This window comes from Strongylocentrotus purpuratus, unplaced genomic scaffold (assembly GCF_000002235.5).
Source record: "Strongylocentrotus purpuratus isolate Spur 01 unplaced genomic scaffold, Spur_5.0 spur5_scaffold_4, whole genome shotgun sequence".
In the NCBI taxonomy this organism is placed as follows: domain Eukaryota; kingdom Metazoa; phylum Echinodermata; class Echinoidea; order Camarodonta; family Strongylocentrotidae; genus Strongylocentrotus; species Strongylocentrotus purpuratus.
In genome coordinates this window covers 15,955,270-15,972,665 of record NW_022145610.1, presented here as the reverse complement: position 1 = coordinate 15,972,665, position 17,396 = coordinate 15,955,270, and the positions used below count along the sequence as shown (strand labels likewise).

The following is a 17,396-nucleotide window of genomic DNA, read 5'->3' as shown; positions in this document are numbered from 1 at the left end:
TGTAGTTTCCGTTGGTTCCGTGACCCTGTGTGGTTGCGATATTTCACTCTTGTCCATATGCTGTTGTATTTGTCTGCTCATGCAGCGACGTGCATGGTGGGCAGGTGTAAGCAAGGGAGATGTTGTTGACATACTTGTGGATGTCTTCCTTATTGAGGTTCACACATGTGTAGTGATACCAGTTATTACATTGATCGCATTCAATGGTTTCCATACATGAGTGAGTGTTACACTGTGGGCAGAGGAGTTTCTTGTCGCTGACTGTGCATTCACAGATATCTGTAGCTGTAGATGGCTCAGCTGCAGTGTTCATTCCTGTAATACACCTCTTGAGCGCTGTGGTTGCCGATCCCTTTATCAGGAGTGATAGCTTTTCGGCTATTTTCTTATTTTCCTCAGCAATGGCGACTAGCCCACTTCTCCCGGTCATTGAGAGAACCTCAGGAAGATGATCTTTAATTAGCAGGTTCAGGCACTTGCCATTTGCCAGGATTCGATTGTTTGTATTATACATATTTAAAACAAATTTTGTTCGCAGACCAGGGTTTCCAGTATATTTTAGCCTATATTGGCCGCAACCCTTATCACATGTTCTACAATGTGACCATCTGCATCCGCTACATTGCGTAATTCAACTGCCATGGAATTCATTTTCTCATTGATCCCCTTGAAGTATTGGATGATGTTTCTTCTGAGAGACTCGTAGTACGCTGTACTGCAGGAGATCACCATCTGTCGACCATTATCCTTCATTTCTATTTCTGTGTTTGCTTGGCATTTCACAAGTTTCTTCTGTAATGCTTTCGTTCTATTTAGGGAATACAGTCTTTGCGTGTGTATGGTTGTTGGGTCTTCCAAATCGACTGTGTTGATTGAAGTGAGAGCCTTAGTATCTGTGCTGGTCGTTTGACTCTTTTCATCAATATTTACTGCCGCCATGCTTTTTTTTCTTTGAATGGCGAGGATGGGCGGGGTGCCAGGAAGGGAGACTCACAGATAACACCAGTAAAGCTACGTAGAGAAAGCCAGGCGCAGCGAAGAGGTAGAGCGAGAGTCCAATATTATGAAATTCACGAAGCAAAGTAACCAAGATTTTAGAAGGAAGCGAGGGGCGTGGCTCTAGCAGAGTCTTGTACTTGTAGAGCTCAAATTACGTAGACTCTAGTAAAATATGGTTCTAGCGAGAGAGCACTAGCGGTGAAGAGTTAGAGTACACAGCAATACACGGCCAATAGCAGGTGTATGTCAGATGGTCGACTAGTACTATCAAGCAGTAGCATTACAGTAGGAACATATCATGCAAACGGGGGCGTACGCGGGGGGGGGGGGGGGGGGGGGGGGGGGGTTCAAACCCCCCCCCCCCCCCTTCGGTATTTTATGTGTGTAAACCCCCTAAAAAAAACTAACCCCCCCCCCCCCCCCCCCCCGTTTTTGTTTTTCCGAGACCAAAAAAAAAAAAAAAAAAAGTGTCCGCTTACCGTTCCTGTTGCTTTTAAATAACATGTCTCATCAGGGTAACAATTACGATGAGTGTAAACATAAACAAACCGTAACTCTAGAATGGTCAAGTGGATCGATCTAGCGTAGTTCGGTCCAGCAAAGTGATTGAGAATGGGGTCTGCTTCAAGCACAGATTTTTTTAATTTTAATTTTTTTTTTTTTAATGTGCTCACAACCCCATTACAATGAAATCTCCACAGTTTAGTTAATGTTCTTTGTTGACAATAATTGTTCTTAATAATAGGAAACATTGATAGAGTATTAGAACATAAAAACTAGTGATTTGGAGGTGATGTCTGCTGTAGTACTGCAGAAATACATTTTCCCTCAATTTTTGTTAAAATTCAATTACTTTTCAAATGCATTTCCACAAACTTGAATGAAAGACTTTTTCAATGAAATTGTTCTTTTGTATGATGTTGTATGATATACCAATTATGTGTTTGTGTTCCTCTCTCTCTCTCTATCTTTCTCTCTTTCTCCCTATCACGCCCTTTCTCACTCCTTCTCTACCTCTCCCCCCCCCCCCTCTCTCTCTCTCTCTCTCTCTATCTTTCACAGCTATATAAATTTTTCATATCCACATCCTTTCTAGCTAAGTCATCATTCACACCTTCTTGTTCCCCATAAATAATGCATTTCCTATTGAAATCCATATCCAATATTGGCAAGCCTCTTAATCACTTTGTCCAATTTTCATCAATTTCTTAAAGAGAAGGTCGAGCTCTGGGAAGAGGTGAAAATAATTAGTGAGCGCTATCATTGTAATTATGCAAGTATGGAAGAGCATCAGATAAAAATTGTTTCCTGAAAAGCATGGCTCTTCAAATGCCTTAATATTCTAATATGCATGTAACATCATAAAAATGTTTGTGTAGTCACAATTACATCTTTCTGTGAGTGTGTACAGTGCTTTTAACTTTACCAAGACGAGGGCCAAATTTCTTATCATTTTGACGATTTCAGAACATTGCAGTACACACCAATACTAATATATGCTAGATGATCAACCTTTGCTGATCGATTCCACAACGTTTCTTTCACAATGCAATCGCTAGCATGACCAGAGCTCAACTTTATCTTTAAATGGCTGCAAGATATGCCTGCACATGAGAGTTGGAAAAATAATCCTGAAAAAGTAAGTTGCACATTTTAATTCTCATTTTATCTCTCCATCCCTTTACATAGGTCTGGAAAAGGAATTCAAATGAAATGGATTTTCAAAAGTTTTCTCTCGATCCAAAGGACAAATGGAAATACACTTCCATTCCTTCTTGTGACTCTTGCAATTACTGTACATGGATGAATTATTAATACCTACAGTACAATACTAGCACAGAAATACATATAAATTAGGAAATGTGTACCGTTCATAAAAACTTTATTACAACAAAATCTAATATTTACAGATCTGGCCCATCTGGGTACAGAAAACAAAAGGCTAGCTTTTGATAATGTATCCTGATTTAGACACATTGCAATGTTTGAAAAGTGCAAGACTTAAATAGAGTTAAATGGTATAGTCACCAAGGCTGAAAGTCAATACTAAATAGGTGATTTCTCATGAAGGCCTAGGATTTACAAGAACACAACTGAACTCCATATCGGCAGAGATGAGATGACATGGCACAAGAGCTGATGAAGAATTATGTCATCTGACCGAATGACTGACCGGTGACTCTTTCATCTGAATTTTCCTCTTGTTTTGCTGTTCCTGCATGATTCAAGGGAATGAAAAATAAGACCAAGGGTTGGGAAATTGAACTCATACTAATGCTGGCACACAATGTTAATGTGTACAAAAGAACTCCAGAGTTGAAGTACATCTAAAGAGCTTCTAATCGTATTTGCGATTAATTAAATTAAAACCTAATTTCATGATAGGATAGTGTGTAGATTTATGTTAAAAAGTTTTTTTCATTCCATTGAATACAGTTTAAATTCAGATCCACTTGTCTTTTAATTTGATTCAAGCCCTAGACTGCTAAGCACGTACTATTACGTCCATGCAGATGTGACACTCTGCGCTAAGCACATACTACTATGTGCTACGTCCTCTCCACATTCAAATTGTTAGCATGGCGCAATACCTACCCCATACTATACTATATATAACTTTAGAATACGAACAGTAGATGGCGCTCTTTCACAACAAGAAAATCAGAGATGTGGGTTGTATGTTCAGATTTCTGTGTGTCTCAAAATGCCTTAGCACAGAGTGGTACAGTGTTGAAAAAGCCTTCAGCGGTCAAGTGGTTAATTCCAAAGCTAACAAGACAATAACATTATATAAATAACAAATATACTATGATTAATTATATTTGAATATAATTTTATGACAGGAAACTGTGTAGATCTACGTTAAAGGTAAAGACCAGTTATGGTCATGCGATTGCATTGTGAAAGAAACGTTGTGGAATCGATCAGAAAAGGTTGATCATCTAGCATCTAGCATCTGCAAGGTTCTGGAATCATCAAAATGATAAGAAATTTGGCCCATTCTTCGTAAAGTTACAAGCACTATACACAGAAAGATGTATATGGGACTACCCTATATCTCTCACAGACCATGAGAGAAACAAATTTACCAAATATATGAATTAGTAGGCGGTTTCCCGGCAAATTTTTTATCATCATGTATTAGTCAAAACATATTCTTTCACATGATTGGTAATGAGAGCTTCCATTTCATTTTTTGAAATTGGGGCATTTCCAATACTGGTCTTTACCTTTAAAAAGCTGCTTTCATTACATTAAATATAAAGTTAAAATTCAGATCCACTTGTTTTTTTTCAATTTGCATTTGATTTCATTCAAATACAATACAATTTAATTATATCAATAAAAAATATACTATGGTAGTATGATTGATTATATAGGAACATAATTTCATGACAGGAAACTGTGTAGATAAACGTTAAAATGCTGCTTTCATTCCATTAAATATACAGTTAAAATTCAGATTGACTTATTTTTCAATTTGTTTTTGATATCATTTCAAAACAATACAAGACAATCTCCTAAAATACACCCAACATATTGAATGGGTGATTGCTGAGTTCATACTGCATTGACAAAATATATGGGAGATAGGTTAAAATATACAATGGGTACTGTTCAGCTAATCTGGGGTGTTTCACAAAGACGAAGATCGACTTTAAGTTGGACTTAACTATGACAGGCCGTTCATGCCATTGGTTGCTCTCACTATTATGATTTTTAGATAGTATTTTTCCTTCAGTAATGAACTATCAAAAATGTAAATTCTGTGGATTTGTGACCATGATTTGTACGTCCCTTGAGAGACCAATACCAGTAAATGGTGAGAGCAAACAGTGGCATGAACGGCAAGTCCAATTTGAAGTCGATCTTAGTCTTTGTGAAACAACTAGCTGGTCAAATGATTGTGTTCCATGAATATAAACATCAATTATCAATTAAAATAAGAATACAAATGTGTGAGGGCTCTTTTTATAGTACTGTATAGAGTCAAATCACCCTCAGATTCCATCAAATTTTTGACTCTATCTGAGTTTGATATGGAGCAAGAGAATCACTTTACCTTTTTACTCTTTCTACCCTCTGGTTTAGTGCTGGGTGATTTTTGGAATTTCTTAAGATCGGCACTGAATAGGACCTAGAGGAAAAAATCAGAAGTAAAGAAATGAAAATGAACATACACCGATACTTTCTGTCTGCCATTGTAGCTATCACATTTCTACAAGGTTAAATAGAAAATGCTATCTAATATGACAACATTAAATTGAATTGAATTGATCAGATTTATTGACAAGAATTCAAAGTCACAGCTCAAAGCTGATACATCTTAAATTTACAAATAAAAATGCACCATAAAAAATACATGCAAATAATATGATGTAAAAGAGATCAATACTAAAACAAAAAAAATATATAACATTGATTTCTTACTTACAGGGGAATTCGATTTTAGAAAAACTGTCCTCAGAGTCATTCTGAATTGCTGACCATTTTGCTAATAGGAAGCTTCAAATCGAAGGTTCAGTGACACAAAGACTATCTGTCAGATCATGCTCTGATCATGCTCTGTTCTCATTATATAATGCACTTGTATTACCACATTTATCATATTGTGTCAGTGTCTGGGGTAACTGTGGCAAACTAAAAATGAACATCTTATTTAAATTACAGAAAAAAGTACAGCGTATTTGTACCAGTAGCCATTATCTTGCTCATTCCGCTCCTCTTTTTTTCAAGCTCAAAACCTCGAATATATTTGATTTATATCTGTATCATACGTCAGTGCTAGGTTTCCTTTATTTTCATAATCTTCTTCCAAATACTATTTCGAACATGCTCCCTACGAATCTCAGTATTCATAATTATAACACAAGAAATCGAACCAATTTTCATTGTTGTAAAATTATGTTTATGTATGAAGAAAAATCTCCTCGGTGTAATCTCCCGTTGATTTTGAATTCATTACCAAAATATATTCCCCTTTGCAATAACCAAAGATTATTCAAAAAATATCTGAAAATTTATTACTTGTCCACTGGCGCTGCTCAGTGGCTGCCGGGCTCACGATCAATTGGGCAAAAAGAAATTCCGTTTCGGTTTAATAAAATTTGGAGTGGACTATTAGATTATTATTATTATTATTATTATTATTATTAATACTGACATAAAACATAACCATATTTTAGACTTTGCTGTTCCTCTGGCTTTTTTTGTTTTTCTGTTGTTTTTTGTTTTGTTTTGTTTTTTATCCACTGCTTGTTTTTAAATTTTTTTACATCTCTTTCAGTAACAGAATAAGTTGAAAAACCAAATGATAATTTATACTTTTAGGGAACTTATTTTACAAGGCCCTTTGGCCTTATTTTAGTTCCCCTTTTCTCATTTCCAATTAGTAAATTTGGTATCTTTGATACTGTTTAACTTGTATGATTGCATGTAATTTTTTTTATATAATGTATATTGTTGTAATGATCTTTTGTTTTTATGGATATGAAAATAAATGAACAAATGAAAAAAAAGACGTAACTCCATATTTCGCTAAAATGAGCATTCGATATCGAAATGTTCATAAAAATGTGGGCTTTCCAGGAAACACAAAGATTTAACTCCATCCAACACCCCATTGAAGTCAATGGCTATTGAAACATAGACTTAACTCCTTACGGCCCATGTGCTCAGTGACACATACATGTAGACCACTTTATCTCAAAATGGCAAAAATGGAGTTACGTTTTTATGTCACTGACCCCTCTAAATATTCTTCAAACTCACCGAGTGTGCCCAGCCGGCATATTCACCAAACAGCTCCCTGAAGAAGTCTCCGATCTGACGATAGGTGCGGTCCGTCAGTGTCTTGGTCTTCTGTAGTGTGTGTATGTAATCCCTGGACGCTATCTGCCAGACATGGGTGTCTACCGGTATAGCCCCTCTCTTGTCCAAGGACATCAAACAAACGCAATCTGCAACCTGGAAAGACGGCATGGAACGATTTAAAATATATATCAATGTATGGTTAACTTCAAAAGAGCTCAGGTAAATAACTAATTATACCAGGTATATAAAAATAGCTACAAGAAAATCTCAGTCTTCCGAAAATAAATCCTACAAGCGATCTCATGACATCAGAAAACACATTATGTAACCTGGAACGAGGAGACGGCATGAAACAATGTTATATATGGTGAACTTCAAAAGAGCTCTGGTAATATTAACTAATTATACCAGGTATATGAAAATAGCTACAAGAGAGTCTCAGTCTTCTAAAGGTAAATTCCATAAGAGATCTCGTGTCCAAGGAAGGGCTTACCTGCAGAATACCTCAACAATAAATGCATCATTACTGTGTATTAAGGCTAGGGCAAGGGTCATGATGAGGGGTTAGGATTAAGGTTAGGATTATGCTAGGATTGGGATTAGGGTCACGGATAAGCCCTACGATCAGGGTAAGGGTTACAAGTATGATTGGGGATTCTGTAGATGTTCCCCAGAAAGGAATTTTTCACACCGACATACTGTATTATGCACCTCACCTTTGCCCCAACACCGGGAAGTTTCATCAGTTCAGGGTGAGCCTCTTGATAGGGTTGGTCTCTTAGACCCCTCAACCATTCTTCACCTCCAAGGTCCCCGGTCACCATCCGAGCCGACTGACTGATGAACTTTGCTCTGTATCCAAACCCCATCTTCCTCAGTGTGTCCTCGACACCCTTGGCACTCAGAGCCACCAGGGAAGGGAAAGAGTGCCATGAAACACCATCTAATACTGCCACCTATATAGTAATAAATACAGGTTTATTCAAGGACTTACATGGAAAGAGATGCATTAGACAGTACTGGACAGTATTTCATGGTGATTGGACAGGAATTATAAAGTAATAGAACTTTCAAATGCAAAATTCTGAATGAATTTGAAAGTAGCTAGTCATGAAGTCTTTGTGTTAAATAATTAAAAATTTTATTGATTTTTCTGTTAAATATCTAAAAATAGGAAATCAACAAAAGTATCATGGTCACTTTATCAATAAGCAGAATTAGCAAATTGCAAATTTAGAGTAGGATTATTTGGGGGTGAAATTTGAAGAAAAAGTCATTCCTAGAAAGTGCATATAAAATTAATAATATTTAATAGAAATGTACATTTTTGAGAATAAGGGAGAGAGGGGTAGGGGGAGGGGAGAAAGAGAAATAGAGGAGAGGAAAATGATAGGAAGATGTGGGAGAAAGCCAGAGTTCATATGAGGATATTGAGATGATAGGCAGAAAGAGAGATGGAGAGAAGGTGATAAGAATGAGAGAGAGAGAGAGAGAGAGATTGACATAGGAAGACTAGCAGAGAGAGAAAGAGAGCAAGAAAGAGAGAAAGAGAGACGAATATGCTCACCTCATCTCCATATTGCTGGCACAATTTTTCCACCATTCCAGTGATCCTTGCTATATTGTTATTAGATGAGCAGATGAAGGACACCAGGTTCTCCACAGGGTCCTGTCTCAGGATACGAACTCCGGGGAAACTCTCGGACACCTTGGAGAAGTTCTTGTCTGCTTTCTGCCACTGGCTGTAGAGCTCTCCGAGGTTTACTTCGAGCTGGAGGTAATCCCGCAAAATGGCGCTAGAGGACTTGTCATCCTCCTCTGCCCCTTTGACAACCCCACACTCGTCTCCTCCACCATTCAATGTCATTTTTTGCCTCTTCTTGCTCTCGCAGTCTTGATTCGGAGCAGCTCCTCGCTTCTTCTTCTTGTGGGACTGGACCCTGAGCTCATCACCACTCTTACCACATGCCTTTACCTCTTGGTGTGTGCTTGGATTGTGAATTTGGTACGAGATGTGAGTATCAGTCTGCTTCAGAGTCCAGACGCTACCTGCAAGAACACTCCTCCATGTTCCTGGTTCGATCTCCTTCCATCTTGTAACAGAAGAAAATATGATAATAAACCACTCATTTAAAAAAGCATTGACCACTCCAATACTATTAACTTAGCAATCACTAATCAAACATAATCTGTTTGTTCAATCTACATGAACTCATGGAAAAAAATCCACTGATTTGAATCATATTCATAGCAGAAAAGTTTGAAAAATATGCACATCCACAATATCATAAACAATACAAGAAGTTTGCATTACTTTTGACTGATAGCTTCAGTTTGAGGTGCAGAGCTATAGCCTAGAGACAGTACTGAGCGACGACGTCGACATCAAACCCCTAAACAGAGGCTTCCCGATGTTGGATGTGATCTAAATTCAGGTGGAAAATGCGATAGATCTATATGATTATGATTCAAAATAAAATTAGTAAAAAAATTGGGCTAAAATTCCTTTACTAAGAATGGGGGTAGACTTGTCTAGAGTTCCATATGTTCCCCGCACTAAATTGGGGGAAAATATAGATAGGACTCGGAGTAATATACCTCATAATAATATAATATAAAAAATGGGAAAAGAACTTTATAATAATATATTAGATCTTCCCGTGGTGTGAGGCGTATCGCGTACGAGTTACCCTCTGCATGCTCTGTGTATGGGGAATGTCAACAAATGTCAGATTTATTAAAGAATGACCCATACCAGACGGTTATTTCTGTCTAGGGCCTACACTACAGTCTACCGGTACTGAACTGAAGCCAAACTGAAGCTAGTATCAGTCTAAAATTATGCAAACTTCGCGTATGCTTTATGGTATCGTGCATGTGCGTAATATCATAAACTACACGCGAAGCTTGCATAATTTTAGACTGATAGCTTCAGTTTGAGTTGCAAAGCTATAGCGCGGAGACGATTCTGAGCGACGACGTCGACATCGAAGCCCCAAACAGAGGCTTCCCGATGTCGGATGTGATCCAAATTCAGGTGGAAAATGCAATATATAATTATGATTAAAATTAGTAAAAAATTGGGCTAAAATTCCTTTGCTAAGAATCGATATGAATCTGCTAAAAAAATGGATACGGAACTACACTAGCGCCGAATTTTCAGCTCAGCTCAGCTCAGCAGCACGCTACTCGCTAGATCTACACAAGCGACTACGGAGTACGGGGTGTTACATGTGCGCCTACGGTCCCGCGTCGGCGCAGCACTCTGTCAAACAAGCTACACCACCAAACTGAGTAAAACTATCATTATTTGTCTCATTTGCATCATTATTTATAAACGATTTATCTCACCTAAAGCTTTGTCCGCAGGCAAGGGTGATATCCAAACGTAATTCTGAGATATGACATGGAATGGTTCGCCACATTTTCGACATCTTTCTCGTCCTTTCTCTCAAATAGTTTGTGATGAATCGAATATTATGAAAGATGTATGAGGTTGTTGTTGTTGTGTTTTGAGTTATTGGCGATTAGTCAGTGATTTGACTATTGTCGCCAATGATGGCATGGTGTCTTTTAAGAGGCAAATGAGGAATGAAATACCCGAGAGATTGTGATGAGGCCGAGATCGAGAGCATGGACGAGAGCTAGAGCGGGTACCTCCGTCCCCGGCATCAAAGGTTGGGGGGGGGGGGGGGGTCAAATGAACAAGGCAGTTGATCAGGGGAGGGTGTGGATGGGGCAGTATATATATATATATATAGTTCTTTGTTTTCTTCGTGACTGCCACTGCCTCTTCCATGCAGAATGTAGCTAGCAACAGCTTATTTGTATGATTATTTGTATTTTTTTGTTTTGCTTAATATTATGTAATTGTTTATCATCGTATTTTGTTTGTTTATAGCGCTTAATAGAGACTTCGGTGGAGACCTTTTTTTTTTTAAATCTATTTATTTCCCAAAATATTCATAAACTCACCTATCCTCTTTGCCTCTTTAATGACCCATGCATGCACTGTTACAGCAGGAAGCTGTAATGAATGGAGATACCATCTCGAAAGAATTTTCTGAGGGAAAATTATTCAAGATTAACCTGGCTTAACAAAAAGAAATGTAACCCTCTCCAGCCATCATTTCCATCAACAGCTGTCCATATCAATGCACAGTCCCTCTCTGGCATTCCAAATAGTACGAAATGTTACGCAACGCCATCTGTTTCCCTAAGTTCTCTATTCACTCGTTTGCAAAAATATGCAAGCATCGGGCTTTGAAGCCATGCGTGGCACCGACAAATTAAGTCATGTTCATGGAAGATGTATTTAGCTATAACATATAAAATGCAGAATTCACAACATTATGACCAATGCAACTTTCTATTAGTCATCAAATGCGTCTTCCGTTCTCGGATAGCTCTACTGAAGACATGGCCATTTTAACCAGCGAAATCGACCAAGGAAATCATGAGTTAGAGCGAATGAAAGATTTTCATAATCATGATTTTCTCATCTAATTATTGACATTTTCCGAAAATTTCCGAAATTTGTACATAGCTAGGAAGGTAGTCCAAAGGTTTATCTTCCTAAAGAACTAAATGAAATTGTGTTGTATGTTTGCGCATTTATTGATTTAGGGCTAGAAGTTGTCAAGTTAGCACCACTATTCACCCAAAGTACGGGCCGGCAAAGCAAAAGCCGCCGTGCTCGCTGGGCTGGGCTGTGTGTGGAAAGGGAGGACTTAGTGCTACTAGGGAGCTGTAAGGTTTTGGAGGGGGATTAAGGGGATTACGGTAGGGGAAACAAAAGACGCGCGGTGCCACGGATGACTTCAAAGGGGCCTCTTGGACGGGATCTCCATTCATTACAGCTTCCTGGTTACAGTGCATGCATGGGTCATTAAAGAGGCAAAGAGGATAGGTGAGTTTATGAATATTTTGGGAAATAAATAGATTTTAAAAAAAAAAGGTCTCCACCGAAGTAGTACAGTACTACTTTTACCTACTTGCGCCCTAGTATAGCAAACAGTGCCTAATCGGTGCCTGTTGTACGTCCCCCATGATTCTCTTTTTATGTTAATATAGCGCTGATTTGAGATATAACCCCCTGTCAGTGACCTTGTAGTAGTCCAGCCTCTGTACCGTTTTCGTTTAGCGCACCAAATCAGCTGATAAAATAACACACCCTCAACGTTGAAAGTAGACCTAGCCATTCCTCTAAATCTGGGTCCTGAATACGAAAATTTGGGGATTGCGCGATCAGTGGAGAGACCGCGCTGTGTGTGGGGGATAAAAAGAACGAACGGACTGAATCTGGACTAACCTTGTAGGGAAGTCTAATCGCCCTGGCCAAATTAGTGCAGACGGGCTATTGTAAAGCGCATTTGGACATTAGGCCTATATATGGAAAATGCGCTATATCTTGATTTGATTTATTTATTTCTGTTTGATTTTCTTTTTCTTTTGCAATTTTTACAATTACATAACAAACAAAACATTGCAAATTTACACATGACAAAAGAATTATATAGAATAAAGTAAGGCTGGTTGTAACTGATCGAAAACATCAAACAGGAGGATTGACAAAGTAAGCAAAGCTTGAAAACATGACTACCCTCAATGGATACATATAAAATATTTTTTCTTTTCTTTCTCTCTTTTCGACGATAGGCCCGTCAACAAAAAAATATTTGAAAGAGAAGGGAAAACTAACTAAAACGGCAACAAACAAGAAAGTAGGCATTACACTGTATAGCGGGAAAATCATCCTTTATCAAGTATTCAAACAAATGAACGGGTTGGGATAGGGGACTGTGAAAACGAAAGAGTGAGAAATTTCATGGAAAGGGACTGTGACTAAATCAAAGAGAAAAAATTTAGGAAGCTACAAATTCCCTTTGACTTTTGTTTTGACTTCAAATCAAGTGCAAAAGGAAAAATGTTTCCCCTAGCTATATTATAACTGTGCCCCTCGAAATCAATTATACCACTTGAAACCTGTTGTTGTTATTTTGTTTTATTTTATGTTTGTTTGTCTTTTAGAGTATGGATTCCCGTTGATCAAAATAGCTTCGCGGAATCAAAACACTGCCACAGCGAGGAAACTCTATATTTCTCTTTTTCACCCCCCCCCCCCCTCTCTCTCTCTCTCCCCCCCCCTCTCTCTCTCTCTCTCTTTCTCTCTCTCTTCCTCTCTCTCTCTCTCTCTCTCTCTCTCATCTCTTCCTCGTATATTTCACCCTCTCTCGACCTCTCTCTTTGTAATCTCAATCTGCGCCGCAATGGCAATTATGAGCTTCTGAAGGCAGTGATCATGGTGTGGTAAAAAAAAAAAACATTCCCAATTTTCTTGTTATTTCTCTTTTATTTATTCAAAACTTGGCACCGACACGTTCCTCTCAACAAATACAAAAGACTGCATTGCCATTCAAATGCAAAACACTCTCTTTATTCTCCGTGCTCAATGACGAAACACCCCCTTTTCAATGTACATTCAACCATCCAGTGGAAATTAATATAGAAGGAAAGAAATGCAATTGTGCAACTTTCAATTGTGAACATATTTATTCCAGATTTACACAGTACTCTCAATTCAATAACAAAGTGCCTGCATTTATGAGGTAATCAGAACCTTGATTTGTGTAGTTTCCGACATTGTACGACATCAGTCATACAAAACAATAAAGTAATAATATTCATCATCACCGTGATTTCATTGAAAACCCGGTATACCGTTATAATTTTGGACTGTACAGGCAAGGGCCTACACATTTATTTCATTCCGGTAAAATGTCTCTACTTATAGATTAGGAGAAGGGGGTAGAGAGACAGACAGACATAGACAGATAGACAGAGACATAGGAACAACCAGAAAGGTACAGGAAAAATAAAAATGGGACAGAAAGAAAAGTAGAGAGCGAGTGTGTTATAGAGTGTTCTTTGAACAGAAAGAAGATTATATTTTACTAGTACAGTATACAACTAATGAAGACACAAAAGAGAGAGAAAGAGAGAGGGAGAGAGAGGGTGGTAAAAAGAGATAAACATGGCCACACTTTCTGTTTCCCGTGGTTGGCCTTAATAGACAGGTTTGACAGTATGTAATTATATTGGTTAAAAAAACTGCTTTTGCCATGACGGTCTGAAAAGTAAGAAGGTAAAAGTAGTTTGTATTTGAATGAGAAGCGCGTTAACACCCGATGTAATGTGATTTAGGAGGATTAAGAGAGATAGAGAGAGAGAATGAGGGAGAAAGAGAGAGAGAGAGAGAGAGAGACGGTCTGAAAAGTAAGAAGGTAAAAGTAGTTTGTATTTGAATGAGAAGCGCGTTAACACCCAATGTAATGTGATTTAGGAGGATTAAGAGAAATAGAGAGATAGAGAGAAAAAAGAGAGAGAGAATGAGGGAGAAACAGAGAGAGAGAGAGAGAGATGTGACATATTAGTTCCTTTCCATTAAGATCATTATCGTATTAAATATAAGACTGAAACAATCATATACAATTTTGTTTTAATTAGAAGCCTATACTTACTTACCCTACACAGTTATCATACAGCTGTATCTTATCTGGTATGTCACGAGTTAAACATTGAAGATAACAGTAATCACTTCTCGTTCTTAGCGAGCACTAGTTTGGTCCCACAGATTATTTATCTATACAGCAGTACTGTCCATTTTTTTTTAAAACATGGAAATATTTAAAAGAATGCTTGTGGTTCAACCGTTTATCCAGAGAATCATTAATTCGCCTTTTACTAATTCGTATTATTTGCTGACAACCAATCATAACTTTCACATCAGGAACACAATTATCACAAGTTATTCGTGCCTTTCATACTTTTTAACAAACATCAATTATGACTGAGTAACCATATGAGATTCTGATCACTTTTTTAAAACGCAATTTGATTGCATATGGAATAAATATATGAATTTACACAAGAAAGCCATATTGCACTTCACCATGACAAGTTAATTACAAGTTATCACTTCTCAATATCTTTCAAGGCTGTACGGATGATTAAGAGTAACAACCATGATATCGAGAATCAACCGTAAAGTCGAGTATCTATTTTAGTATCTATATCTACAATCAAAGTTCGGTGCATTGGCTGCCGAAAAAACGGGAAGCCGACAACTCGTATAGCACCCAGATAATTGGAGAGTTTGTATAACTTCGACAAGTTGTTATCACATATTATCAAGCATTATTTATAGCTCAACGTTGGTTACTTGTAGAGAGCATGCCTCACTGAAAACATATTGTCCAATAATAACTTATTCATATAAGTGCTGTAATCTAAAACTGGTCATCGGTTTAAGTCTGCGCTTAAACACACTTATTCCAAATGTAAAATAGATAAAAGGAACTCCGCAGTCTAGTACAGTATTTTATATTTGCTTTTCTTTATTCCCAAGCACTTAGGAACATAATTATGTAACGTGTTATGCACTATACTAAAATGGTTTATCATTATTAGTGTCAATATTATCAGGGTTTTTTAAAAGTATTGTCAAAATCTTCTTGAACGAACAATTCATTTGTCCTTAACAAGTTGAAATTCAAAAGTGATTATTAAAATATTTATAATAATTTGTGATAGAATTGTGTTATTTATTAAAATCGAAAATGATTTAGAAATGAGATCATAATCGTACCGATAATACTGAATGATTCAATACTTTGCAAAAGGTACTGTTTTTTCAACTTCATTATAATAACACCTTTAAAAGTTATATCTGATCTTGGAAGAGTTACATTCTTTATCAGGTCAGCAAAAAACAATCAATAATTTATGCTCAAATTTATTTCTGTAAAACTCACTCGGAGTTTGTTTGTCGTGTTTATCTCACCGCCATACTATTGGATTAGTTTGTCATCGTTATAAATTGATGTTTTTTTGTATACGTTCTCATATATTCACAGATTATCTTGGATGTACATTACTCGTTTGTAGTATATAAGAAATTAAGGATAAACGTCTGCAAATATGGACTGTTAGTATCAAGAATTTTCGAAGAGATTAAATGCTCAGAAGAGCAAATAACTTGAATACAAAGGAGTATTTAACAGTCGATGATAATGATTTATTTCATATAATTACTTTTCATCCATGTTCATATCATGGTGTATAAATAACCTTGATAACGTATGTATTAAAACTTTGTTGAATATCCTCTGCATCTGTAATCTATGATTTGTACAGGGTCTCTCAGGAAAACAGTTTTAGAACTGAGAGAGTTGACCTGTTTAAAGAAGAGATCGAGTTCTTGCAAATGTGAGAAAAAGAATTCATGACATTGTTTTTCTTTCATGTTTTTCAATTCATCGGTGGAATAATTATATTATCATAGAAGCAATACCACAGAAAGAGACTGGTCTTAATATGCCCAAACCGATCAAAAATGAACCGGAAATAGTGTGAATCTTTAGACCGATTTCCATGCCACATAATGAAGTCTCATATCTATGTGCAATGTATTTCACTATTTGTGATTTTTAGCAAGTTCTATAGTCAATGTGTCATCATTTCGATGGTTCTCAAACTTCACAAGGCACAACTATCCAAATTTATTTCATAATCAACCTCCTAAAACAACTCACATAATCTTTTTCCCCAAATTACATACGACCAGTACAATTAACGTTACCTATAATATGTTGTAATATAAGATGATGACGTGGATCCTAATTAAAATATTAATGATTGGTTGAAAGCGTACACGTGACCAGGCAATTTTTTTTGCCTAACGCGCAATTTGGATAATGACAGGTCATTATCTAATTCTAATGACCGGTTATTAGTCAAAAAAAAAAAAAAAAAAATCATGTTATATAACATGATTTTATAAACCAAACAAAACATAATCTTAAAAGCAATAATACACAGCATTTTGTTCGGGCATTAGTAAAATTACCCACACTCGGTAGCTTCCAAACACCCTCGGTTACGCCTTGGGCGTGTTAGACTGTTCCAAAGGTACCTTGCGTGGGTAATTCTTACTAATGCACTCACTGTATAACAGTGCACTGTAATTATTTGAACAGTTGTAATAGTCATATTTATAAGATGATGACGTAGATCCTAATCAAATGATTGGTTGAAAGCGTACACGTGACCTGGCATTTATTTTGCCTAACGCGTAATTTGGGTAATGACCGGTCATTACCACATCTAGCTAAAATTAGCGCAAAATAAGCGCGACACAAGTCAGAGGTTAAATATCAGACGCGCGCAAGGCAAGGTACGCCTCAATTTGCGCTTATTTTAAACAATGGGTTATGTAAATGAGATTTTTAACCATGGGATAGATTTGTGAATTCGGACCTTTACGTTACAGATGAGGGCGATTGATCAAATAACAAGGATCCACGTTATAATTTTATAAAACCAATAATACACATCATTTTGTTCGGGCATTAGTAAAATTACCCACACTCGGTAGCTTCCAAACACCATCGGTTACGCCTTGGGCGTGTTAGACTGTTCCAAAGGTACCTTGCGTGGGTAATTCTTACTAATGCCCTCACTGCTGTGTATTATTTGTATATCATGATACATAACATTAGCATGCATATAAACGTGGATGTGAA

General features: G+C 37.1%; 1 protein-coding gene across 1 annotated transcript; it reads right to left on the bottom strand.

Annotated features, from left to right (window-relative positions):
• Nucleotides 1–2,864: 2,864 nt before the first annotated feature.
• LOC586897 (N-glycosylase/DNA lyase) lies at nucleotides 2,865–10,303 on the bottom strand. The gene is made up of 6 exons (XM_030997759.1): nucleotides 10,165–10,303; nucleotides 8,381–8,906; nucleotides 7,530–7,769; nucleotides 6,772–6,966; nucleotides 5,063–5,137; nucleotides 2,865–3,214 (listed from the first exon to the last, which is right to left on the bottom strand). The coding sequence occupies exons 1-6, from the start codon at nucleotides 10,245–10,247 to the stop codon at nucleotides 3,152–3,154; spliced, it is 1,182 nt and encodes a 393-aa protein (XP_030853619.1). The 5' UTR covers nucleotides 10,248–10,303; the 3' UTR covers nucleotides 2,865–3,151.
• Between the last annotated feature and the right edge of the window lie 7,093 nt (nucleotides 10,304–17,396).

What these genes read in the sequence shown, in the direction of transcription:
- LOC586897 (XM_030997759.1), bottom strand. Translation starts at nt 10,247, where the DNA reads ATGTCGAAAATGTGGCGAACCATTCCATGTCATATCTCAGAATTACGT. An exon ending in GCCAGCAATATGGAGATGAG is followed by an intron (nt 7,770 to 8,380) that starts GTGAGCATATTC and finishes ATTACTATATAG; the next exon opens with GTGGCAGTATTAGATGGTGT. An exon ending in TTCCCGGTGTTGGGGCAAAG is followed by an intron (nt 6,967 to 7,529) that starts GTGAGGTGCATA and finishes CCGTCTTTCCAG; the next exon opens with GTTGCAGATTGCGTTTGTTT.